Source organism: Saccopteryx leptura, chromosome 9 (assembly GCF_036850995.1).
Source record: "Saccopteryx leptura isolate mSacLep1 chromosome 9, mSacLep1_pri_phased_curated, whole genome shotgun sequence".
NCBI classification, from domain to species: domain Eukaryota; kingdom Metazoa; phylum Chordata; class Mammalia; order Chiroptera; family Emballonuridae; genus Saccopteryx; species Saccopteryx leptura.
In genome coordinates this window covers 38,562,655-38,589,159 of record NC_089511.1, presented here as the reverse complement: position 1 = coordinate 38,589,159, position 26,505 = coordinate 38,562,655, and the positions used below count along the sequence as shown (strand labels likewise).

The 26,505-nt window shown below is 46.9% G+C and overlaps 1 protein-coding gene, 1 long non-coding RNA gene and 2 pseudogenes across 9 annotated transcripts in view; 2 read left to right on the top strand and 2 right to left on the bottom strand.

The window, feature by feature from the left end:
- LOC136381220 (uncharacterized) overlaps positions 1-12,784 on the top strand; it is a 31,035-nt gene extending 18,251 nt beyond the window's left edge. Inside the window, exons 2-4 of one of the 2 annotated variants that reach the window (XR_010747029.1) lie at positions 9,265-9,396; positions 10,858-11,002; positions 12,190-12,784. This is a non-coding gene — a long non-coding RNA (uncharacterized lncRNA). The remainder of the gene's footprint in view (positions 1-9,264; positions 9,397-10,857; positions 11,003-12,189) is intronic. The other variant, XR_010747028.1, reaches the window with a different exon arrangement.
- LOC136381305 (macrophage immunometabolism regulator-like) lies at positions 498-1,252 on the bottom strand (annotated as a pseudogene).
- Positions 7,299-26,505, bottom strand: part of ANKRD11 (ankyrin repeat domain containing 11) — a 258,434-nt gene continuing 239,227 nt past the window's right edge. For all 7 annotated transcript variants that reach the window (XM_066349656.1, XM_066349657.1, XM_066349661.1 and 4 more), the window contains 5 exons: positions 19,436-26,055; positions 14,343-14,441; positions 14,114-14,257; positions 11,650-11,742; positions 7,299-8,276 (listed from right to left, as the gene is read on the bottom strand). In XM_066349656.1, the coding sequence (XP_066205753.1) occupies positions 8,091-8,276; positions 11,650-11,742; positions 14,114-14,257; positions 14,343-14,441; positions 19,436-26,055 (7,142 nt within the window). In that variant the 3' untranslated portion in view covers positions 7,299-8,090. The remainder of the gene's footprint in view (positions 8,277-11,649; positions 11,743-14,113; positions 14,258-14,342; positions 14,442-19,435; positions 26,056-26,505) is intronic.
- LOC136381046 (small ribosomal subunit protein eS24 pseudogene) lies at positions 18,480-18,944 on the top strand (annotated as a pseudogene).

Genomic DNA, 26,505 nt, shown 5'->3' with positions numbered 1-26,505 from the left:
TTTTTCAGTGAAAAACCAGTTATAAAATGTTTAAACTCAATATTTAAAAATAAAAAGTGGTCCAATTCAGCAATGTTCAAGTTCTGAATTTCTTAAAACAAATCATTACATACATTTTATAGTAAAATACAGAGATTAAAGAAGTACTTGAGTACTTAAGATATAAATTTCTAATGAATCATACTAAGTCAGCAACAACTCAAACAGATAGCATTCCCAATTTAAGCGACAGAATCGTGAAGATATTACTGTACCAAAGCCTTTTTTCCTAGCTAAGAAGCTATACAAACTAACGGGCAACATTCTGATTCTTTGTAGTTGCGTGCTCTAGAATGATTTCTCTCCAAGTACCTGTGATTTTATTTCTGTATTGGAAATTTGATTCAAACTATTTGTAAGTTCCTGGAACACTAGCTGATATAACCATCTATAATGTGAAGAGTCCTGCACAGAGTACAACAGTGGGTTTTTCTAGCCAAAGTGCAGGCTGCCCTAAACTGGTTTCCACACTCTGTAGGTCCTTCATGTATTATTCCTAGCAAACACGCGGTCCCCTCTAAGGGTTAGGTGTTGAAGCTGGTACTGTAGCACTTCTGTGTCAGCTGGCTCCTTGATGTTCATTTTATCTAGATTGAGGTAGTCCAGAGATTTGGAGTGAGCCCTCTTACCTTTGAGAAGACAGAGAGGCAGAGGCCCATGGTGGGCCGTATAAGGTTCATAAGGTAGAGATTTAGTGCACTTGTCTCCTGAGCTGGGCATCCGCCTTTGCCTCTGGCCATTGACAGCCAGAATCTCGTATGGCTGGTAGTACCTACTTCAGGTTTTATACAAATGAGAGGAACGTGCAAGTCCTGCATCCAGCTGTTTGAAACGTAAGGAAGGCATGGCTTCTCTCTTACTCTCCTCACCTCCTGTGCACTTCTGGGCTAACTTCAGCAGTTCCTCACCAGTTGTAAAGCCAACCAAATAGTTAGAGTCCATGTGGAGGATCTGGTAGCCTGACACAGTCTGGTGCATCGGCGAGCACGGAGTGCTGGAGCAGCGGGGCTTCTCTGCCTCTGCCTTTCCTGGGGAGCCCACCTTGGCCACAGGCAAGGGCAGGGTGCTCAGAGTACTTCTGGGCTCTCCATTAACATCTACTTCCATTTTAGGCACCAGTCTGCACACTCCAGACTAAATCCCCGAAGATGTCACTGTACAATTTCCAATGAGTCCCAAGGGAACACAGGCATAATAATTCTTCTGTTCTACTCCAGATACCCAGCCACGGCTCCAGACAGCGGCCCGCCGAGGGCTCACTGCAGCCGCCCATCCCGGAGGCCTGCCCGGCCACGGTTCACCAGCATGGCATGGGCTCCGCGCACCCGGCCGCGACACCTTGGTGTAGATTTCTTGGGTTTCTCTTTAATGGAATTCTCTGTGCTTCTTGAACTTGTGTGACTTTTTCCTGCATCAATTTAGGGAGGTTTTCAGCTATGATTTGATTGAACAAAGTCTCTATCCCTTGTTCTTTCTCTTCTTCTTCAGGAACCCCTATGATGCAGATGTTATTTCTCTTCATGTTGTCACAGAGCTCTCTTAGAGTTTTCTCAGACTTTTTGAGTCTCTTCTTTTTGCTGCTCTGCTTCCGTGCCTTCATTTATCTTGTCTTATAACTTGCTGATTCCATCCTCAGCTTCATCCATCCTGCTTTTAATTTCTTCCATTGTGGTCTTCATTTCTGATATTGTATTTGTCATTTCTGACTGATTCTTTTTTTATTTCAATGTCCTTTTTTATACTTGCTATCTCTTTATTTAGATGTTTGTTATGTCCATCTATTGTTGTTCTAAGATCTTTGAGCATCCTAACAATTATTATTTCAAACTCTGCATCTGATAATTTGGTTATATCTGACTCGTTCAAGTCCTTTTCTGGGGATTTCTCTTGATTCATTTGGGTTGTATTTTTTTGCTTTCCCATTCTGTCTGTGTATAAGAAGTGTGTGGCCACTGGAGTCCAATGGGTGTGGCCTGTGTATTCCTTAGGTGTGGTCTTTCTGCAGGCCCACCACCCCCTCTGCTGCTGCCTTGGGTGTTTGGGTATAAGCATTGCCGGTGCTGGCCTGCTGCAGCAGTTGCTGCGGTTTCCACCTTTCCTTCACAGAAGGGGCTGTGTTTGCATTAATGTCTTTATGTAAGTTTATCTTCCTTTTTTGTTTGTGTTAAAATATACATAAGGATTACCACCTTAACCATTTTAAAAATATTTTAAACAGAAGTATCAACTTGTAGTAGTTTTTTTTGTTTGTTTGTTTGTTTTTTACAGAGAGAGAGAGGGATAGATAGGGACAGACAGACAGGAATGGAGAGAGATGAGAAGCATCAATCATTAGTTTTTCATTGCGACACCTTAGTTGTTCATTGATTGCTTTCTCATATGTGCCTTGACCGGGGGTCTACAGCAGACTGAGTGACCCCTTGCTCGAGCAGCGACCTTGGGTCCAAGCTGGTGAGCTTTGCTCAAACCAGATGAGCCTGTGCTCAAGCTGGCGACCTTGGGGTCTCGAACTTGGTTCCTCTGCATCCCAGTCCGACGCTCTATCCGTTGTGCCACCACCTACCTGGTCAGGCAGTAGTTACTTCTTGTAAGTGCTTTGACTGGCAAGCCTGAGGTTTCGAACTGGTGACCTCAGCATTCCAGGTTGACACTTTATCCACTGCATCACCACAGATCAGGCCCATCTTAACCATTTTAAAGTATATAATCCAGTGGTATTGAATACAGTGGTATTCTTATTCTTGTGCAGCCATTTCAACCCTCTAGCCCTGTAACTTTTCATCTTATAAAACTGAAACGCAAGTCCTACTAAACAATAACTCCCCGTTTTCCTGTCCTCTAAGTCCTTGGTATCCATTATTATATTTCTCCATACAATTTTGACTACTTGAAGTACCCCATATCAGTGAAATCACACAGTATTTACATTTTTGTGACTGGCTTATTTTACTTACCGTAATAGCTTAAGGTTTATCTGTTGTAGCATGTGTCAAAATTTCCTTTCCTTTTAAGGCTGAATAAAATTCAATTTTCTGTATATACCCAATTTTGCTTATCCATTAATCTATCAGTAGACACTTGGGTTACTTCCATGTTTTAGCAGTTGTGAATAATGCTTTTATAAACATAGGTGTACTAAGATTTCTACAAGACCCTGCTTTCAGTTCTTTTGGGTATATACCCAGAAGTAGAATTAGAATTGCTGTATGGTAATTATATATTTAATTAAAAAAAAAAAAAACTATTGATTTTTCAGGGGGGAGAGAAAGAGATTGATTTTTGTATGTGTCCCAACCAGGGACTGGCCCTGACCAGGGATCAAACTTGTAGTCCTGGCACATTGGGACTCTGCTCTACCCAAATGAGCCACCCAGCCAGGGCTATGGTAATTATACTTTTAGTCTTCTGAGGAATCGCCATAGTGCTCTCCACAGTGGCTGCGCCATTTTACATTCCCACCAGCAGTGCACAAGGATTTGCTTCTCCACATCCCTGCCAACACTTATTTCCTGCTTTTTGGATAGGAGTCATACTAATGGATGTGAGGTATGGTATATTGTAGTTTAGATTTGTTTTCCCTTAATGATTAGTGATGTGGAGCACCTTTTTATATGGTTATTGGCTGTTTTTGTGTCTTTGGAGAAACGACTAGTCAAGTCCTTTGCCCATGTTGAATTTTTTGTTTATTGTTGAATTTTAGGGGTTCTCTTTATAGTGTGGCTATTAATCCCTTATTGGATGTATGATTGCAAATATTTCCTCCCATTCTGTGGTCGTGTTTTTGCCCCATATTGTCTTTTGATAAACATTTTCATTTTTGTGGTCCAATTTTTCTTTTCATGCCTTTGGTGTCATATCCAAGAAATTATTGCCAAATCCAGTCACGAAGCCTTACCTCTATTTTATCTTTATAGTTTTAGGTTTTATATTTAGGTCTTTGATTCACTTTGAGTTTATTTTTATATATGGTGTTAGAAATTATGGGTCCAACTCATGCTTTTGCATGTGGATATCCAGTGTTCCCAGCACCATTTGTTGAAGACTGTTCTTTCCCCCATTGAATGGTCATTGCCCCCTTGTCAAACTCATTTGACTATTATATGTAAGGGTTTATCTGTAGGTCCTCTATTCCATTGGTCTTTATGGCCGTATCACACTTTATTGATTACTGTACCTTTAGAGTAAGTTTTGAAATCAGGAAGTGAGTCCCCCAGCTTTGTTCTTTTTTTCAAAATTGTTTTGGCTATTTGGGGTCTCTTGAGATTTTATATGAACTTTACAATGGGTTTTCCTTTTTTTGCCAAAAAAATGTCCTTTGGATTTTGACAGGGATTGTTTTGAATCTATAGATTGCTTTGTGCAGTACTGGTACCTTAACAAAATTATGCCTTCCGATCCATAAATATGGAATGTATTTCCATTATTTGTCATTTTTCTTTCCAGCTATGTTTTGTAGTTTTCAGTGTACAAGTCTTTCACCTCCTCAGTTAATTCCTAAGTATTTTAATCTTTGTGAGCTATTGTGAATGAAATTATTTTTAAAAAGGGATACATTTTTCTTTTTTGTGTATTTTTCCGAAGCTGGAAACGGGGAGAGACAGTCAGACAGACTCCCACATGCGCCTGACCGGGATCAACCCGGCACGCCCACCAGGGGGCAATGCTCTGCCCCTCTGGGGCGTCACTCTGTTGCAATCAGAGCCACTCTAGTGCCTGGGGCAGAGGCCAAGGAGCCATCCCCAGCACCCAGGCCATCTTTGCTCCAATGGAGCCTCATTGCGGGAGGGGAAGAGACAGAGAGGAAGGAGAGGGGGAGGGGTGGAGAAGCAGATGGGCGCTTCTCCTGTGTGCCCTGGCCAGGAATCGAACCCGGGACCCCTTGCACGCCAGGCCGACGCTCTACCACTGAGCCAACTGGCCAGGGCCTGAAATTATTTTTGTAATTTCCCTTTCAGGTTGTTCATTTCTATTTCCTTAGAAATAGAAATGCAGTAGGGGTAGTGCCAGGTGTGTGGAACAAGGGGCTAATGGTGAGACCCCAGTGTCTGGGGCCAAGCACTGCCTTCCTCCAGTTCAAGCCAGAGACCCTTCTGAGAGCAGCCTGATGCCCATAATTGCAGTCACAGGCCTTAGGGACCATCAGCACTATCTCCAGACCAGGCAGAATTCTAGACTCCTGAGTGTTCTAAAAATATCTGTACTGACTCCTCAAGCCCAGAGATGAACCCTAGGAGCAGAACCACAGACCACCTTTGTTTTTTTTAATTTATAAATGTTCTCTGTGGGACAGAATCTCTCCTAATGCCCACCAGGCTCTGCACGCTGTACAGGGGGTCACAAGCACGGGGCCAGGGGTTCCAGAACTTCTGGCTGTTGTGACCTGAAGCTGCTGGCACCAAGACGTGTTCCTGGAAATTAGTCCAAATTCATATATGTTGTTTAAAAAAGAAGCAGGACTTAAAAGAAGTGTTATTGTGATCAAAATTCTGTGTTTAGATAAATAACTTTTGCCCAGAAAATACATTGGAGCTCTGCTGGTGTCTCTGTGCCCCTTCCTAGATATACAAGTGGTGGGACCAGCCTGGAGGGAATTCACACATGGGAGAGAACAGAATCAGAAGTGGGGGGGGGGGGTGTGTGTGTGTGTGTGCTCCCCCTGTGTTATCCCAGACACAGATCCCCACAAGGTCACACCAGGTGATTTGGGGAAATCAAAGCCCTGCACATGACCCGGCACCCAGAGAATGATCATGAGCCTTACCTACACCTGAGCAGGAAATGATGGCAGGCTGCCTCAGACCAGTCAGGAGCCCACTTTCAGGCAGGCTGCTTTGCCGTGGATGTGGCACCAGGAACACTGTGAGGCAGCTGTGTGGGGGCTCATCTCTACAGTTCCTGCTGCCCCCACCAGGTATAGAAGCATGGAGAAGAGTGAGGGATCCCAGGACATGAGTGAGAAAAAGGTCTACCCACACCCTGCTGCCTGGACCTATCTGTCCCCTCCACACACTACACATTCCTGCAGCACCCCAGGTGTTGGGGCAGCCAACTCTCAGAACAGGGGTTACAGACAGGGCAGGGGTAAGGGTGGTCTAGGAGAAAATGCCACTTTGGGAGACAGTACTCAAAGGAGCACTCCTGTGCACCCCCAGACAGTCTGGTGCATGGTGCAGCCACCATGCTGACTCTCATCCCATTCCTTCAGGTGTCCTCCTTGTAAAGGAGCACAGGGTGCAAATGCCCTGTCTGCTCTGTGCAAGGCCCAGTTCCTCCTGGGACACGCTCGCTGGGCTCAAACCTCCAACTCTTGCTCCTGGAGCTGGTTTTCTTCTAGCACAGGGGTTCTTAAAGTGGGGACCCCACACCCCACACCAGCTGCTACACCTCTCCAGGGAACCTGTTAGCAACGTAGACCCAGCCCCAACCAGCTCTCTCTGCAGAAGGGGCAGGTAAAGCCAGGAAGTGAGAGCTGGCCAGGCCTGGACAGTGGTCTTTCCAAAGCCACACTGCCCAGAGAACCTGCAGCCTCAGCAGTGCATGACTGTTCCCTTCCTACTTCTGGCAGGACCCTCAAAAGAGATGATGCAGGCATCATGTTAATAGAGAGGACTTGTTCTCTGTTCCCATGCCCTCAGTCTCCTCAGCAGAGAAAAAACCTTAGCATTTTGCAGACCCCATGCCTTTGTTGTCTGCCTGGGGTGTGGGATGTGAAGAATACAGGGTTTGGACCCTGGCCTCCCAGCTAACTCCTCCCTGTCATAAGCTGAGCAACTCCTGGGGAAGAGGAGACTAGCCCTTTGGGTCCCAGTAAAGGCAGGAAAGGAGGGGAAAACACATCTGACCCTTAACATGGATTTGAACTGCACGGGTCCACTTACGTATTTCCCCCAATAAATGTAAATATATTTTCTCTTCCTTATAGTTTTTAAAGTAATACATCTAGCTTTACTGTAAGAATACAATATGTCATACATTTAACACACAAAATATGTGTTAATCAACTATGTTACGTGTAAGGCTTCTGGTCAGCAGCAGTCTTAATAGTAGTTAAGTTTTGAGGGAGTCAAAAGTTATAATCAGATTTTTTACTTTGTTGTTCAAGGGTCAACTGTATAATCTGTTTCAAAATTAAAAGCAAAAAAAAAAAAAAGCTAATCATTTGTGAGGAAAAATGTTTAAGACAATGGAGTTTATCAGTGGAGCAACCCCTTATCTCACAGTCCTGCACATTGGCCTCTCCTGGGGAGAGGACTGTCATGTACAAAGAGTATTTAATTAATTTATTTATTTCTTTACACATAACTGAAGTGATGTTACAGTACATAAGTTATTTACAACTGTGCAGTAATGTGTTGCAAAATAAATTATCTAGAAGGCAGCAAAAGTACATTGTGAATGTGTATAAAACTGTACAGCGTTTACGGGTACACTTTTTATATGATTATTGGCTCTGTAGTGTTTCAAGTTATGTTCTCAGAAAGAGAAACAAAATGCCCAAGATTAAAGGAAAAAATATACAAACCACGTGGATTTGACTCCATTAAAAACACAACTGGAGAGTCCTGGCTCTGTGTCCCTCTGTGGCAGGCAAGTGGGCAGTGCAGCTGGCCCTCACACGGCCCAGCGGCCCAGCCCCAGTCTGAGGCCTGTGGCTGTCAGCAGCTCCATGGCAATAGGACAGCAGCCAGGATGGCACTCTGCCTGCCCTCTGACCTGAAGGTCATTGTGAGAAGTGGACACCTTAATTTCCTTTAGGTGATCAGAATAGAACAAGAAATTTTAAAAAACGCAATGCGTTCTGCAGCTCCTGAAATGCCCGTGCAGCTGGCTGGAAAACAGACCCCAAGGCCATCATGTCCATGTCCCCGAGGTCTCCTTGTCCTCCCTTGGCAGCTGGTATAAAAGAGCCGTGCTCCAGGGGGCAAAGTGCAGGGATTTTCCTGGGTGTTCCCACCGGAGGGGCAAGGTCTCCTTCCGCCACCTGGACTCAGCAGCCCTGGGCTGACCCATGTGGCCCTTGTTTGTGTCCTGTGCAGCTGTCCTGTGATGTGTCAAGCTGGAAGAAGCACGAAGTCATCGTTGACATCTACCATGGGCACATAGAAGGAGGGCACCTCATTCACACACAAGGACTTGTGCCCGGCGGGGTCCAGCTCCTGGACCTTCAGCTGCCACTCCATCCTCTGCACAGCATTGAGGGCCGCAGCCTCATGTTGCTGCCGCATCAGGAGACACGTCTACACAGAAAACACAGCAAGTGTGAGGGAAGTGGAGGCAAAACCCTCACTCACTCCCCAGGTGCCTGAGCAAGAGGACTGGGCCTGGGCCCCCACTGCCCACGCACCCTGCCACAATGCAGTGGTCCCTCGTCTATTGCAGGGGTTAGGTTCCAGAACCCCCTGCGATAGGCGAAAATTCGTTAAGTAACAACCTTATTTTTATTTTATTTGTATATATTTTAAGGCTTTATAAACCCTCCCACACTCTTATAAATCTTTCCCACACTTATTTTGCTTATTTTACTGCAAAAATAATTAAAATGATAAATATATAAAAATAATATACAACAAAATCCTATAATAGAGCAAAAAATCCGAGATACAAAATTAGATATATACAATTTAAAAATCTGCGATAGTGAGACTGCGAAAAGTGAACTGCGATATGGCGAGGGACGACTGTACCCACTGGGAGGACAGGGTTGAGGGACCCAGGCGAAGCTATGGCCGCAGGATGGCTTCCCCCTCTGCATGACCCATAGTGCCATGGCACAGGCCACCTGACACCCATGGCCTTCTCATCCTGCCCTGTGAGTGGTCTTGTGGACCACATGGGGAGTCTAGCCCTGCTCTGTGCCCCTACCCTCCATGGTTTCACAATAACATCTAATAAGAATTAGCAACTGATTTTCTTTTTTGTTTTACAATTATTTATTGGTGGTAATATTGATTTTACTTGCATTTATAGTGGAAAGTATATCTTGGTTTTTATCTAGGGTTTAGTATTAAAATGTTTAATCTTCATGGGTATATTATTAAATACATACTAAATCATATTAAGTAGGTACAAAGTTAAAACCCAAATAATGACTTACTGGATTACTGAAATGGGACATAACCAGATGTAGCACATGTGGATCTGGGGTGGAGCACATTCTGGAAGCACAGGTTTTTTGTTTTTTTTTTAAGATTTTTTTTTTAAAGACTTTATTTATTCAATTTTCAGAGAGGAGAGAGAGAGGGAGGAGGAACAGGAAGCATCAACTTCCCATATATGCCTTGACCAGGCAAGCCCAGGGTTTCGAACCGGCGACCTCAGTGTTCCAGATCAAGGCTTTATCCCACTGCGCCATCACAGGTCAGGCAGCACAGGGGTTTTTAATACGGCCAGGTAGTGAACTATACTTTGGGTTAACAAAGTTTGACAATGCTATACTACAGTAAAATAATCTTATTTTCTTAGATGTATACCAAAGTATTTGTCATGGAATAAAAACACTGTCTCATTTACTTTAAAATAATTATTTTTTAAAGTGTGTTCTAGGGGGAAATAAAAATCCTCCTCTATCTTTAGTCTTCTGCCAATAACCACTGTGTACCGCCATGTAGCAGCCATACCTCTAAACTGTCTTCGCACATGTATGCTGCAATGTGACTGGGCCTCAGGATCAACCCTCTTCATTAAGCAACTCAGATATCCTCACAGGTTGGGCTATGTTTGATGGAATTCTGGGTTTCCATTTTATTGGGTTGTTTCAATGAACTTTTAAATTTAATGGGGTGACATTGATCAATAAAAATACATAGGTTTCAGGTAAACATCTGTATAGCAATTTGATGTGCTGATTGCACTATATGCCCAATACCCAAAGTCAAATCATTTTCTCTGACCATGTACTTGTCCCTCTTAGAGAAGGGAGAGAGAAGCATCCACTTATTATTTCATTTAGTTGTGTGCTCACTGACTGCTTCTCTACATGCCCTAACCAGTGGTTGAACCCGTATCCTCATGCTCCAGGTCAATGCTTTATCTACTGACCCACCCAGCCAGGGCCCAATGAACTTTTTAATACATATTCCTGAGTTTTAAATGACTAAAGTGAACTTGCTAGGTTAGGTGGCCCAAACACTGTGAAGTTTGACAGATACTGTTTACCCTACAAAACTACCAAATGGCACCTGTCTCTGACTGCAGGGATGCACAGGGAAGGCTGGCAATCTGTCTTCTAAATAGGAACTAGTTTAACTTGTGGTTCCATTTGGTCACACGGAACATGGCCTCATGGAAATGTAGCTGCTTCATCTCCTTTGTGCACTCTCTCTACATTCTCCACTAATTTCTTTTTCTGTCCATCTTTTTTCTTACACTAGCTTGTAAGTTCATTTGTACATTCAAGAAATGGCTCTTAGCCCTGGCCGGTTGGCTCGGTGGTACAGCGTCGGCCCAGTGTGTAAAGTCCCAGGTTCAATTCCCGGCCAGGGCACACAGGAGAGGTGCTCATCTGCTTCTCCACCCTTCCTCCCTCCTTTCTCTCTATCTCTCTCTTCTCCTCTCACATCCAAGGCTCCACTGGAACAAAGTTGGCCCTGGGCGCTAAGGATAGCTCCATGGCCTCCGCCTCAGGTGCTAGAATGGCTCTGGTTGCAATGGAGCATTGCCTCTTAGTGGGCATGCCGGTGGATCCTGGTCAGGCACATGTGGGAGTCTCTCTGCCTACTTGCTTCTCACTTGAGAAAAAAAAAAAAAGGCACTTATATGGCACTTTTAATGTACAAAGTGTAATTTTAATGTGGTTAAAAATTCTTTCTCTTTTTCTAGGAAAATCTTGCCTGTGACTCCCTTTAAGCCTGGCTGCTAGTGAACAGAAAACATTGGTGTTACTCTGCGCTATCACCTTGGAGCTGGGCTCATCTCAGCTGTACCTGTGTGCACTGCTGTGGCACCATGGTCATGGGTAGCTGAGGTAAGGGATGCAGGTAAGGCTGGCATCCTAGACACACTGTCTTACTCTCCAAGAACAGGTATCACAGTGGGGGAGCTTTGGATTCCCCTCCATAAGCTCTTTTAGCTCTCAGTGAGAAGAACAGCAGGTACAGCCCAGTCGGCCCTGCCTCATGAAGCTTCCTGGGATAGTGCTAAGTTGTGTTGTGTGCTAATTCTGTAACTGGCACATTATTATTGATAAGTTTTATAACTGGTTCTTATGAGTGACCCCATGTGCAACTGTAGCAACTGAAGATGGGAATTTGCTTCTTACTTGCTAATCTTTCTATCTCCCACCCATCCTCTGGCCTGCTGCACTGGTCAGCATGTCTAGAGCAGTAGTGATGGGTGTATGATGTGACCTTTGAGGAAGGCTCAAGGTGGGCTCCCAAAGAGGTCTGATCGCCAGCTGATGACAGGCGTTGCTCTCCGCACACCTGGGGACAGGAGGGAAGACACTCTAAGGAGGTAACATGGGGTAGGAGACCCTGAAAGTATCAGCTGGGTTCAGAGAGTCTGAAACTGTCACCTACAAACATAGGACCCAGAAGCAGCTTCCCCCTGTCCCAGTTGACTCCCAACCCAGATGCAGTTTTGGGGGGGGGGGCAGGAGTATAGAGCACTCACCTTCATGCGGTCATACTTGTCATCCACATCCTGGAGCCAGGAGATGAACTGGCGGGCATTGAACCGATCTCGCACAGACTTATTCTCATCACCCTGGAGAAGAAATCAAATATGGGTGTTTGATAGGGGAACAAGGGAGAAGGCACACCTGCAGGGCACTTCCAATCCTCCTTCCTAAGTACAGAATGAAAGCTGCAGCCTCATTCCTGAATCCACATGTTGTAATCATGTTCAAGGCCAGACCACTGTGCCCCTTGGTCCCCCTCCTCCCCATATAGCTTTTATAATACACCTAGGAGGCTGTGGGGCCATCTGGATGCTGTCTGTGGTGGAGCTTCCCTGGGGGTGACTTGGGACTCCCCCATGAGATCTTTCTGCACATCTGTTATGCCCCTGGAGGAAACAGAACTGGGAAGCCCTCCAACTCTGGCCTGCACTGCTTTTGGAGGCCACACACAGGTGCACGGTAAAGCTGGCGAAGATATCTGTTTTAACTTCTTCTGTTTGTAAACATTGAAAATATTTTTTTTCTTTGTAAAGGATGTTTGAGAGGCCTAAGATGGCTGAGGACCAGCCTCCTGGTTTCACTCTGTAGGAGTGCTACCTTGATGTTACCATCCTCAAGTACGGCAGCGTCTTCGCCTGCGATGGACTGCAGTTTACAAACAGGGACGCCTTAGAAGGGACCAGGAGACAATGGAGCAGGTAGTTTTCACAGACTCCTGCTTCTCCCCGGATGTTGGGGTGGTCAGCATGCTGAGGAGAACATGTGAAAGTCTCTCAGCCACAGGTACATGTGCGACCAACCACCTGGTGGCTGAGCCCAGGCCCCACACCAAACATATTTGAGGGGAAGAAGCTGCAGCCTGAGGTCTTCTCTCTTTGACATTCAGAAGGAATGCAGAATATTTTTTAAAGAACAGGAAATTCCTTTTCTTTTAGATACAAAAAGTGAAACTTTCAAACACCCAACCATAAAGTAATCACTAGGATCCTCAGCCAAATATATTGTTTTATAGTTTGTTGACAAATGTTTGCTTTAGAAAAAAATCTTGTGATACATAGTATCTATGTTAGGGAAACTTTTAAAGATGTACCCTTAAAGACTGTATATTAAGTGAATGGAAAATCTTCAATGTGCTAATAAAAAAATTTTTAACTAAAACCACTGAACCACTGTATGTTACCATACAACCACAGCCAACCCTGGAATGCTGCTCTGAACCCCAAGCACCCATGTGATCCTGATGCAGCAGGAGTTAATGCCAGCCAAGGGGCCAGGAGGAGTATCTGTCAGTACGGGACTTGGTGCCAAGACCTGAACAGTGAAGGGGGCAACAGGAGAGGCCCAAGAGAACAAGCGTTCTGGGAAAGTCCGCGTACGCTGGGGTTAGGGCCAAGAAGCAGAAGGCAGGACCAGGATGCCTCCCACTGGGTTGTCCCTTAAAAGGCCACAGTGGTTGCTGGGGAAGAGAATAAATGGGGGAGTAAAACCCAGGGCAGACAGCCTCAGAAGGCCAGGCCTGAGTGCAGTAGGCAGCAGGTGGGAGAAACAACCAGGCTCAAGATGGACATGGGGGGGATATGAGAATCCACTTTGCATGTATTAAATCCTAGCCATGTCCATGGACAGGTCAAGAGGGAGCTGAAAAGCAGGTGGGGCCTCTTGCCATTTAACGGTTCAATCTTACACCCCAGCACACAGAGGCAGGGAGACCTGCATGGGCACCCAAATGTTTAGTGACAGGTCAGAATGGGTTGGGAAAACAAAGGGTATGACCACATGGGATAGATCTAACCCTGGGAGCAGAGCAAGCCAGGATGACCAGCTGGCGTGGAGGAGGCAGAGTCACTCTGGAGGACAGAAGGGCAGTGCTCTGGGTTCTGCTGCCTACCCTGCACCAGACCAGCATGAAAATTCTATGAGGACCCAGGGGCAAGTGTGTCCATGGGGGTGGAGAGGAAACCAGTGCTACGCCAAGCAGCCCCAGCCTCCCACACCTCTTGGACCCTGGCTGCAAAGTCTTGCTCCCACTTGTCACCATGCTTGTGCAAGACCACTAATGTCCCCAGCATGGTAGCCTTTTATGGGGCCTTCGCTGCAGAAGGTTATTTATTCGGCAACAGCTTTAGATTCTGCTCATCCTAATCATATGTATGTTTTAAGAGAAAAGTTGAACTCATTAAGTGACTGAGACTGAGTCCCAGCCCAACCTAGTGACCTCAGAGCCTGTGCCCATGAGGACCTTGGAAGGGAGCCTCAAAGGGCCCATGCAGCATCTCATGACAGCATTACATATACTGCTGTCTGATCACCTATGCCTCCCATATGGGAGACCTGCTCATGTGATTAGCGTAGAGTTTATGGGATGTATGTGTTTCCTGCTTCTGCCTGTGTGTGTAGCCAAAGCCTGGAAGGCCCAGTTCTTAGACAAGCATGAGTGCATAGCTTGGTGACACTGACCTGGCTTTCCAGAGGCATGTTGTAGACCTCAGAGTCCAGCAGCATGGTGCAGGCGCTAAATGGCACCGCCTGGTTTGCAATGGTCCTTGCTGCCCGGCAGTGAACCCGCAAGATCTCCTGTTCGCAGGAGACAATCAGCTTTTCCTGAAGGACAGAAACCATATGAGCCGATCCTAACATGGCCAGATATATCCTGGGCCCAGAGCCCCAACCCAAGACCTCTTCTTACCCGCTCAATGCTGTGCTGTAGGCGCAACTTCCCCCTTACGGCCTCCTGCTGCTTGAACAGCTCCTTCAGGGGTTCCGCCAGGGAAGGAGGGGGTGCAATCTGCAATCACAGAGAGTGAAAGGTAGGGGTTAGTGGGGACTGGGAACCTACACCGACAACACAGACCAAGTCTGACCTGAAAACACACCTCTGGTCACATGAAACAGATACGCACCAAGTAATACCATGGAAACTAGATGCTGGTACACAAGAGCAGGCTAATGAACTATCGCAGATGCTGGTCCTGAAAGGAGCACTACACAGCTATGAAAAAGAATGAGAGGAAATGAAGAACACATACGCTGTGCTGTCTGTGCAGAAGAAATATAAAAAAGATGGAAGAGGAGCAAGCAGTGGGCAGGGGAGAGGAGGAGGACATAGGGCTGCTTCCTTTATTAATAGTGAGGTTACATGTCCCCTATGGAATGTAGGCACTAGTATGAAACACGCAACAGCAGAGCCTAACTATCCTACTGAGAGGACTCACCTGGGTCACTTTGGAAAAGACACCATGAGGTGAAAGGCCCAAAGAAACACCCACAAATGCCATCTTCTAACCAGTGCAGGAATTTCACATGTGGGCCAGCACTTGTGAAACAAGACATGTACATTGGGAGTGAACAGGCCAGTTAAACATCACAGGTAAAAAGCACCTCTCAAAGAAGGAAGGTGCAAGCACAGGATGAAGTCAAGGTTTCAATGCAGTCCAGATAGAGGGATGTGGAGTAACATACCCCCTGGCTGTGTCACCTGGGACAACAAACATCTTGCACTCAGGACATGGTTTCTAAACAGTGGTTAATGATAGGGCTTAGCTGGAACATCCTGTGGGGCTATAAAGTAAGAGTGTGCTCAGAAAGATGGGATATCTCCTGATGGCCAATGTTGAAACAGTTTGCACACAAAATAAGTAATGGTGATTCATGTAGGATTATAGGAGAATTCTAATCAATAAATGGAGAAAGAGGGAAATAGAAAATCAGCATTAGGCCAACACCACAGTATGACTGCAACAGACAAAACCCACTAAGGAGACTAAAATCAGTGGCACAAGCTTGAGGAAAATAGAACTTAAGTCTCCAAGTACCTTCCCCAAGACATTTATCAACTATGAAGGAAACGGCATTAACTAAACAATGGAGACACTAGGAGACTTGAGCCACAGTTGCCAGGATGTAGCAGCTGAGACCAAGAACCAGACACGATGCACCAAGACCTCATGTCACATCTGTACATTCTCACCAAAAACTTGTCCCTGAGTCCAGTCATGGACATCAGAACAAACACCTAATCAATATTCTTTAGAAGTGTCATCAAAATGTGCCTTCAAGAAACATGAGAGGTGGGTGACTAACCACAGCTCAGGACACCCAGGAGGAGATGCAGTGTCCTAGAGCCCAGTGAGGGGCACACATATACTCTTTCAACTTTGTCAGTCTAAAATTAACTTAAAATAAGAACATCGGCCCTGGCCGGTTGGCTCAGTGGTAGAGAGTCGGCCTAGCGTGCGGAGGACCCGGGTTTGATTCCCGGCCAGGGCACATAGGAGAAGCGCCCATTTGCTTCTCCACCCCTCCGCCGCGCTTTCCTCTCTGTCTCTTTCTTCCCCTCCCGCAGCCAAGGCTCCACTGGAGCAAAGATGGCCTGGGCGCTGGGGATGGCTCTGTGGCCTCTGCCTCAGGCGCTAGAGTGGCTCTGGTCGCAACATGGCGACGCCCAGGATGGGCAGAGCGTCGCCCCATGGTGGGCGTGCCGGGTGGATCCCGGTCGGGCGCATGCGGGAGTCTGTCTGACTGTCTCTCCCTGTTTCCAGCTTCAGAAAAATGAAAAAAAGGAAAAAAAAAAAAAAAAAAAAAAAAAGAACATCTAGCTGGTCTTGATAATGGCACACCATCAGGCCCTGCTCTGTCTCCTTTTTGCCTCAAAGAACCCAGCCCCATCAGGCCCTGGTGTGACACAGGGCCAGAAAGACAGGAAGGGAGAGAGATGAGAAGCATCAATTCTTTGTTGTGGTACCTTAGTTGTTCATTGACTGCTTTCTCATATGTGCCTTGACAGGAGGGCTACAGCAGAGCCAGTGACCCCTTGCTCGAGCCACCTACCTTGGGCTCAAGCCAATGACCTTGGGCTTCAAGCCAGCGACCTTTGGGCTCAAGCCAGCAACCATGAAGTCATATCCATGATCCTATGCTCAAGCCAGTGACCCCGCGTTCAAGCTGGTGAGCTCACACTCAAGCCAGATGAGCCTGCACTCAGGCCGGCGACTTCAGGGTTTCGAACCTTGGTCCTCCATGTCCCAATCTGACGCCGTATCCACTGTGCCACTGCCTGATCAGGCTAGCCTTTCTTATTTTCAGAGTTGTTGTTTTTTTTGTCTGAATATTTCTAAGGCACCATCATTTCCAGATTCTCAAGAGAAAGCACCACAATAAAGCACCAAGACCAATGGTGCCATGGTTGTGTAACAAGGCCTCAGCCATGGGCAGAATGGTGGGAGTTCCACGCCTCAGGCCTGGGGAGAAATCCAGGATTGCTTGACGTCTGCTTGCCTTCACCTAACAGCCTGGGTACTCAATTATGTGGTAATAGGAAATAAAACAGCTTTCTTCTAGAAAGGCATGAATCCAGTAAAAGAGAAGTAGAGATGCCCAGATTACTGACAGGGTGAACCTGGGGTAGTAGGAATACAGTGTTTTATTTTCTAAACTTTGTATAGTGGTCATGGGACTCTTTTATTTTAGTAACTAAAATTTAAACAACATAAAGTCTCACCAAACAATAAATTTTAAGCCCGATTTTTCTTAATCTAGTGACCCAGAGAAAGCCAGGCAGTCGAATCCTCCAAGGCCAGACAAGCGCACAGTTGCCTCAGTCTCCCCTCTCTAGAGCGACTTGGGGTTAGAGCATCTAGAGAAGGGAGACTGATGCTGACTCCATCCTGCTCAGTTCAAACTGGCTGTGTTCCCGAGGAATAAAGCACTAGGCTACATAGGGAGAGAGGTGGCCGTTGTGGCCGTGCTCCTATTCTTCAGCCATTGAACCTGATGTTGAGAGCCACTCACCCTCTTCAGGAGATACTGGATGTCAGTCCTGGTTAGCTGAGCTTTCTGTCTGATGGAGACCAGCATAGATAGTGACTTTTGGAATACCAACGTCTGAGAGCAGAACACATGCATCCAACGTGACCCTTCTTTCGCACAGTAAAGTTCCTTCTGAGACTGGCTGTGTGGTCAGCATGTGCAGGCTTGCCCAGGCCCTGGGGAACCAGCTCACTCTGACCAGAATTCATTCAACAGCTTTGACTGAGTCCCATTCTGGGCCTAACAGACAAGTGAAAGAGAAGTCCTAGCTTTTCTTCGAAGTAGAATGGTCCAAGAAATGAAGCAAGTCAATCAATGCACACAGTGTGAACAGGCAACCCTAGGGAGCATAGTGGGCTGGCATCCTCAAAGACCAAGAAGGTTATGGCTAAGTAGATGAAGGCAGAGATGTAGCTTCACTATAAAAGATTCTCTTTGCCTGCTGTGCTGAGAAGAGAGCCCAATGGGCAAGGAAGAAGCAAAAGCCAGCTTAGGTAAGAGGATACAGTGGGACAAACAGTAATAGGCCCCATAATGATGGATCTGCTGATGGACCAGACATGGGCATGAGGATGAGGGTGAAGGGTGGTATACATGGCAGGGATTAGATATGCCACATCAGTCATCAGGTTGAGGTGGAGGATAAGCCATGAAGAGAATGGGGTGGACGAAGGGAGGTGGAGGCCCTGGTACAGTGCTGAGGTGGGTGGATGCTGACTGAGGATAGGCCCACTGGGCAGAGAAGCCTAGAAACCTGGAAGCCCAATGATGGGTGTACTTCAAGGAGGTAGCAAAGGTGTTAGGGTCGCTCAGGATTCCAGTGTGACAAAAGCTGAGGCCTGAACTCAGGTCAGTAACATGGGAGCAGCTGGAATCCAAGACAAGAGGTGTGGAAGGGTTCAAGGGTAAGGGGCTGGGGTTGGAGCCAGGTTGTATATCCCCATGGAGGCCTTTAACTGTTAAAATGAGTTGAGAGGAGCTCTTTTTCTCCCTGGCTGCTTGAAGATCAGTCACCATTATGAATGACACAGTAACTATCCAGACTAGGAACTTCATGACCAACAGACTACTTCAGCAGAAACAAATGGTCATTGACTTTTACCCTGGGAAGGCAATAGTACCTAAGAAAAAATTTGTTAAAAACTAGCCAAAATGTGTAAGACCACACCAGATGTCCTCTTTGTGTTTGGATTTAGAACCCGTTTTGGTGGTGGCAATGCAACTGGCTTTGGCACGATTTAGGATTCCCTGGATTACATAAAGAAAAAGGAACCCAAACACAGACCTGCAAGACATGGCCTGTATGAGAAGATAACCTCAAGAAAACGGAGAATGGAACTTAAGAGTAGACTGAAGAAAGCCGGGCACTGCACAGGCCAATGCTGGTGCTGGCAAAAGGAGTCAAGATTCTTCAGTGACTTTATCTGTGGTGACTGTGCAGATTTTTCATGAGAGGTTTAATAAACTAAAAGTTTTTATGTGAGGGGAAAGAAAAAAAAGGAGGGAGTTGAGAGGAAACACTGAGCTACAGAAAGGGGGATTGCTGTGCAGGTATACCCAACATAGAGGTGGAGGCCTTGGTCCAGTTGAAGAGGACATCGGAGACCAGAGACAGAGCAGCAACAGGGTTGGCTCTAGTTGGAGGTCTGTAGGGCACGGCCACAGCAGACAGGGTGATAGTCAAAAGCATGTGTGCACTGGACCCAAGGGCACTCAATGACCCAGTCAGGCAGTGAATGGGGAGCAGACAGAAGAAAAATAATGAATGACAAAGAAGAAAGTAAGTGGTTCTCCTGACCCAGGACTGTGTCAACACGGACTCCATATTGAAGGGTGGTCCCCAGAATGGCACCACACCCACCCTAAGCTCTGGTATCCCAACAGTATGGCATTTAAATTTAGACTCACAGCAGCAGGGTCTTGACGCCAGTCGACTGGCACCCTTATGGGCTGGGGCCCCCCGTTGGCACTCACCACAGGGATGTGCAGCTTGCTGAGCGGTTTGCCGTCTAGGAGGTAGGAGCCTGTGTAGGTGACATACTCAGCATAGCACTGGGGCGCCTGCGGGGTGATGTAGCAGAGGATCTTCCTCTTCTCCTCAATCTTCTTCCTGATCTGCAAGTATTCAAAGTATGGGTTGGATCTGTCACTGTGGTAGGGCTCAATATCGTCCAGCTTTATGGCATCGACAATGGCTGCGAGAGTCTGCTGGATCACCTCCCGTGTCTGCTGCGTGGACGTGTTCATCTGCTGCTGCAGCTGCTGGCTGGAGCGCTGAAAGCGGCGTTTGCGCGGGTGCTGGGCCTGGGGATCCTCCTCCTCTGAGCCTCGACCCTTCGTTCTAGGGGTGGGGGCAGGGACAGGTTCCTTCTCAGAAGGAGGTGAGCTCTGCTTGTTCTGGTTGGCCAGCATCTGAGCCCGGTTTCTGGTCATACGTTGGGGGATCTCCTCCACTTTGGGGGCTTTTGGAGCTTCGGCTGTGGGTCTGGGTTCTGGTTCTGTAGTTTCAGGCTGGATACTTCCTGGAAGACTCTCAAGCCCAGCACTGTCATGGGGGCCAGCCCCGTTTACCACCTGTGCCTGTGCAGGGCTGTCCCCCAGGGGCTCAGGTGTGCTGTGGGATACTGCCAAAGAACCTGGGCCTTCTGCCTCCTCATCTCCACTACTACCTGGTGGATGCTGCTCTGGCGGGGCTGGTGTGGGTCCCAGGCTGGAGTCAGAGGCCTCAGGGGCCCTCCCCTCTGACATAGCCTCTTCTTCCACCGTGGCTTCCAGAATCATGTCTGGCTTTGGCCCCTCTGAAGGTGAGGGCTCAGGCTCAGCATGGAGCCGGGTAGCTGCCTGGTCAGTAGACAGCACAAGCTGTTCCTCAGCAGCTGATGCAGCCACATCTCCACCATTCAGGACAACAGGGACCCCTGCAGGGGTACTTTCTGGGGAAACAAGAGAACTCTCTTCTACAGGTTCTGTTTCGATATCAGAAACATCTTTAGTTTGCAGAGGAAGCTCTGGCAGTGAGAAGGGCCCTAGGTCCAGGTCGTCCTCAGAGTTGGGGAAGGCATCGGGCCAGGGCACTGGTTCCACCTGGCTCAGGGCAGAGAGACTGTGACCATTTTCCAGGAAGGTATTTTCCAGAGGCCCCAGAGCCTCCACCTGAGCCACAGTAGTCATACACGCAGGCTCTGGAGGCACATCAGGGGGTGCTTCAGGAAGTGATTTGCAGTTACTGAAAAAGGACTCCAGCCTGGAGGAAGGGGTGAAAGAAGCTGGTTCTTCTGCAGTGGAGATGGTGGCTGGGATTACTTCTGCTGAAGCATCTTTGACTTCCTCAAGTCCTGGCTCAGGGACCGATAGAGGGTATGGGACAGGGGAGACCGGATAAGGCGGATCTGTGGTGCCAAAGGGCCCAGGGGCAGCGGGGTGGAGGGACTCGGTAGGGCAGAAATGTTTTGGAGACTCAGGGAATCGCTGTGGAGACTTAAGCATAAGGTCTGACCCCATGGTCCAGGTGACAGGGTTTTCGGGGGTGCTCCCCATTAGACTGGAAGAGAGGCCCTGCTCTGAGGAAGCAGGATGAGCCCACTCAACTGGGTCCTCTGTGATCACTGTGCTGAAGGGGCCCTCGTCCAGGGGCTCCAGATAACTGGGCTCTGGGGGGATGATGGCAGCGGTGGCCTGCTGGTCCTCCGTAGCATCCAGGGGAATACCCAAGTCAGGGGGAAGGGCCCCCTCCATGGATGGGGCCAACAGCTCATCTCTGTGTGAAGTGGGGGATTTTGCCTGTAAACCAGAGAAAGCACCCTCTGGGGAGGGGGTGGTGGTGACCACAGCCGTGGGCGGGCAGTGCAGAGTGTCTACCTTGGGGGAGGGGATGCCATAGTCTGGAGAGTAGTACCCTGGAGACAAGCAAGCAAACTTCTCCGAGGGACCTGAGGGCACAGGGACCTTGTCTTCCAAGTGCTGCCCTGGTGAGTCATAACTGGATGCAGTAGGGACACTCTGCTGTCTAAACAGCTTGTCCCCAATGCTGAATTCTTCTTCAGGAGTCCTCCTGATATCAACAGAGACTGAACGATAAAGGTTTGTGCACAGAGGCCTTGTAGGCGTCTGGCTTGGGGTTTCGGAAATCCCGCTTGCTGCCACAGAGAATCTATCAAAGAAAGAGGGGGAGCAGGCGCTGGTGGCCGTGCTGGAGACAGGTGGGGGATCTGTGCAGTCAAATATGAGGTCGGGATAGTCGTCAGCGCTGCAGGATGGGGTCCTGGGCGTGTGCATTGCCTCCTCATAGCTAGGGCCGGACACCAAGGATGCAGGGGTGGGCACCCCAGTGGGCCGGTTCTGGTCAGGCCTGGGGGAAGCGGGCAAGACCTCTTTCATATGAGGTCCTGCCAACCAGTCTCTGGCATCCACAGCTGGTCCCGAGTGGGGCTTATTCTCGGGGACTGCTGGAGCAGGAGCCAACTCCTTGAGTTTTTTGTCTTTAAGGGCAGGGTCCAGCCCCAGCGGCTTCTTTGGAGGGACATCCAGACTCTTCTTCCGCAAGTCCTCACCTGGCTTCATCCTCTCCTTGAGCTTAGGGTCTCCAGACCTGTGCCTCATCTTCTCCATCTGTTTCATTCTTTCTTTGTGCCGTTTGTGGCGTTCTTCAATCTCCAGGTCTTTCTGTGAGAGCATTCTCTCAAAGCTGGTCATCATCAGATCGCCATCTCCCAGAAGCTTTTCTCTGGGCCTAACATCCTTCTTGCCTGGGTCTTTGGATGGAGGCAACTTATCATTTCCATTGCTGATCTTTACAGAGTCACCTTTTTCTTTCTCTAGATTTTCCTTGAATTTCTCCTTCAATTTAGTCTCACTGAGTTTCAGGCTTTCGTCCTTGGACTTATCTTTAAAGGTACTTGGAGGACTGTCCTTGTCTTTGGCTGCAGGCTTGTGCTCATCCTTGTGATGTCTCAGGAGCCCATCTCCGTGCTTATCCCTGTGTCTCTCCTTCTCATCTCTCCATTTCTCTCGGTGTTTCTCTCGTCTCTTCCTCTCCTTTAGGATGTTGATGGCACTAGATCCATAAGGCTTTAGTTCCTTTTCTATTTTCTTGGAAGGTTCTCTTTCAGAATCATTTTTATCTTTCTTTTCTGTAGAAAACAATTCAATGGCTTTATCTAATTCATCTTCTATGTCAGTTTTTGTACTATAAGAAATACCATAAGCATCAGCATCCAAGAAGTCCTTTTCATATTGGCTGGAGTCCTTCCTGCTGCCGATGTCCTTATAGTCATCACTCTTTTCTTTTTTCTCAGACTTCTCTTTCTTGACTCTCTCTCGGTCGTGACTTTTCTTGGATGATGATGAAGAGTGCCTGTGCCTTTCTTTCTCCTTCAGTTTCTCCTGTGGACAGTTCTCCTTTACCCTCTCTTCTGGAGGCTCTGTGAAAGACACCTCCAGGAGAGTACTCAGGCCTGGTTCCTGCCCTCGGTCAGTGAAACTGTCAGAGGACACCTCACTGATCTTGTCATTGGAGTCTTCCCTGTACTCATGCAGAGTTTCTTCTTCTAACTTTTCCAGTAGGCTCTTCTCCATCTCAGCACTTTTTGACACCTTCCTCTCTCTGCAGTGCTCCTTATCTGGCCTCTCCCTGTGCCTGCTCTTGGCCTTGTCTTCGGCAGAAGGCTTCTTCTCTACCTTCTCAGAGGGTTTCTGTTTGTTTTTCTTTTCCTGAGTAGAATCAACTGAAGTTCGGTCTTTCCTGTCCTTGTATTTTTCTGTAGATTCTTTATCTTTCTTTTCTTTGTGCTTTTCAAAGACTTTTTCTTTCTTGTCTTTCCCCCCTTCTGTGGCTCCTTTTTCCTTTTTCTTTTCTTTGAGTTCTTTCTCTTTCTGCTTCTCCAAATGCTGTCTGTCAGCACAGTGCTTCCGGTGTCTGTCTGAGGGGTATGGCTCCCTCCCATCGTCTTTTTCCTGCAGGCTGTCTGCCCTCTGTACTTCATTGGTCTCTCCAATTTTAAATCCACTTGCTGTATAATCATCCTTTTCATCTTCACTTTCATCTGTGAATATATCTGCAATATACCAGCTTTTCTCTTTACCCTTTTTTTCATCTTTTTTTTCAGAGAAGTCTTCTGAGATAATTCCAGGGAAACTCTTCTCCTTTTTTTCTTTAATTTGGTCAAGAGATGATTTTCTTTCCTTTTCTTTGCTATGTATATCTTTATGCTTTTCTTTAGAGTCTTTTTTTTCTTTAAAACATTTATCAAATTCTTTGTCTTTCTGTTTTTCAAGGATAGATTTTTCATTTTTATCTTTGTCATTGGACTTATCTTTGTATTTTTCTAATTTGATTTTTTCCTTCTTCTCCTTCTCAAGGCCGTCTTTCTTTTCCTTCTCTCTCACTGGATGATGCCTTTCCCAAGACTCCAGACTCTTCCCAAAGTCACAGTCAGACCTGTCTTTGAAGATGCTTTCACAGCTATACTCCTTCAGGTCCTCCCTATATGCCTCTTCGGCCTTCACTCTGCCATCTTTCCGCTCCTTGCCACTCTCGAGAGGGTCCTTCCTGTCCCTGCAGATGTCGCTCAGATCCCTGTCCTTCCTGTCTCTCCCGCCATCAGCAGACTCTCTCCTCTTTTTCTCCTTTTCGGAAAGATAGCTGGGAATACTTTTATGCTTTTCAATTTGGTCTTTTCTCTTCTCAGAGTTTTTATCCAAATAGTCTCTGTCTTTCTTTCTAAAGAAAGCATCTTTGTCACGTTTTTCACTGTAGTCTCGCTTCTCCCGGTTTTTGTTTTCCCGCTTCTTCTCCTTATTGTCTTCTTTCACTGTTTCCAAGATCAGTCTGGCCACAGAGTCATTTTTAATGTCCCTATAGTCTGTCACTGGAGAATCCCAACTATCTTCCCCTTTGAAATCAAAGGATGAATCAGACAAATCAGAAAACCACCGATCTTGCTGATCATCAGAAAGGCTAAATTTGCTATCTTCATTGTCCAGAAACTGACTTTTGTTACAATAGTCATCAAAAGCACAATCTTCCCTGTAAATTTTTTCTTTTTTGAGTTTTTCTTTATCTTCTCTGAAAGTCTTTTCCTTCTCTTTTGAAATTTTGTCCTCTTTAAAATCATTCTTTTTCTCTAATTTTGAGGGCCTGTCCTTGGACTTTTTCTTTCTTTCCTCTTTGTATAGTCTCAGTTTTTCCTCTTTTGGAGACTTTTCCTTTACCAATTTCTCCTTTTCTGCTTTATTTGAACGATCTTTTTCTTCTCGGAAAGATCTGCTGATATCTTTGTTCATGTCTTTGATTCTCTTGAGTGACTTTTCATCTTTAGAGACCTTTATTATGTCATCTTTAAAGAGCCATTCTTTTTCTTCTGACTTCATTTTGCTAAGCTTATCTTCTTTCTTAAAGTGGTCTCTATCGTGTTTTAATACTTTCAACTTGTTTTCAGTGGAAATATCATTGTCTAAAAGTATAGCTTTGTCTGACCTTTGCTTTGAGTCCTCATATTCATAAGTGAAACTTTTCAATTTGAGCTCCTGACTGACTGAACAAAGTCCTTTCTCCTTGTTTTTGTGTTTGTGTTTCGTTTTGTGTTTCTTGACCACTTTCCCCTCTTTGTCTAGCTTAGGAATGGCGCCATCCACACTGGGGTGGAAGGAGCTCTTCTTCTCTGACAGAGCACTCTGTAGGCTGCCCCGCTTCCTATGGTCCTGCCTTTTCCTCACCGGCTTCAGAGACTCCACACTGGAGCCCTCAGAGGAACAGTCCGACTCGCTGGTCAGTCGCGTTCTCGTGGAGTCTGATAAGGAGCTGACCTCTGACCAGGCAGGAGAAGAAATGGTTTTCCAATTATCTGTCCGCCAGTGTTTGGCATGCTGGTCTGTGTGGCTGGGGTTATGCTTCTGGGTGGTGGAGCTCCCATGAGACGAGGTGGAAGAAGCAGACAAGGAACTGAACAGGGAAGGGTCCTTCAGCACCAGAGGGGACTCCTTGAGGCAGCCAGGGCTTCCTACTGAGTCCCTGTCATCCTCGCCACTCTCTGACGACTCACTGTCTGACTCAGAGGAACAGAACTTGTCACTCCTTTTCCCAAACCGCACTTCTTTGCCTTTTGTTTCTTTCTTTCGCTTCTTTTTCACTTTATTTTTTTCCTTCTGCTGCTTGGAATTAGAAGGTTCCCGTGTTTTATTACTGGGCAATACTGTGTGTGCAGAGAGTCTCAACTTCTCTCCTGTCCCCACAGTGACACTGATGTCCTCCTCATCTGAGGTGTCTGACAAGATGCGATGAGCTGCTTTCTTTGGTGCAATCGTGTTATTTTTAGTGTAACTTTTCACTTCCATTTTGGGTATAGAAATAAAACTATTTGATTTAGTCTCTTTTCTGTAATCCTTTTTCAGTAAGTGTTTGTCATCCACTGGAGGGACTCTGTCCTGCTCGTCATCCTCGTCAAATTCATACTCATCCTTGACAGGGGTCACAGTTTTCTGAGGCTCTGGATTCTTAGCCTTGTGCTTTAGGCCTTTTTCAAACTCAGAGTCCGTATTATTTCCATCAACTGAACTTGAAGGTGCGAATGATGGGGCATCTTCCTCTTCTGAGCTCTCTGTTGAACATAAGGAGAAAGATGTCAGAGGCAGGTTTAAAACACCTGCAGACATGGACAGGGTAAAGCTGTCTGCAGAGGTGACCAGGGGAAAGGCACTGGATCACCCCTAGAATGGGAGGGAAGCTCCCAGAGAAGCATTTCACTTGAGTTTGTGAAATATGAGGCCAACCATGGGCCAAAGAAAACCAGAGAGGTTTGTGCAAAGACAGGCTGGCATCTTAGGATAAGCTTCCAGGCTTTCTGGTACTGGAACCCCAGGTCCTCACTCAATGTCCAGAAGTTTCTGTAAGTGCGAGGTATCTAGGAGGCTGGGTACCCAGTGTGCTGATCTGAAGATGAAAGCCAGTATTGCCTTGGACATCACAGCAATACTGAGAGACCTGTACCCTGTAGTGTCATACTCCCGGCTCCCACCCCCACAACCCCTACCCTGCACATGGCCTGGTG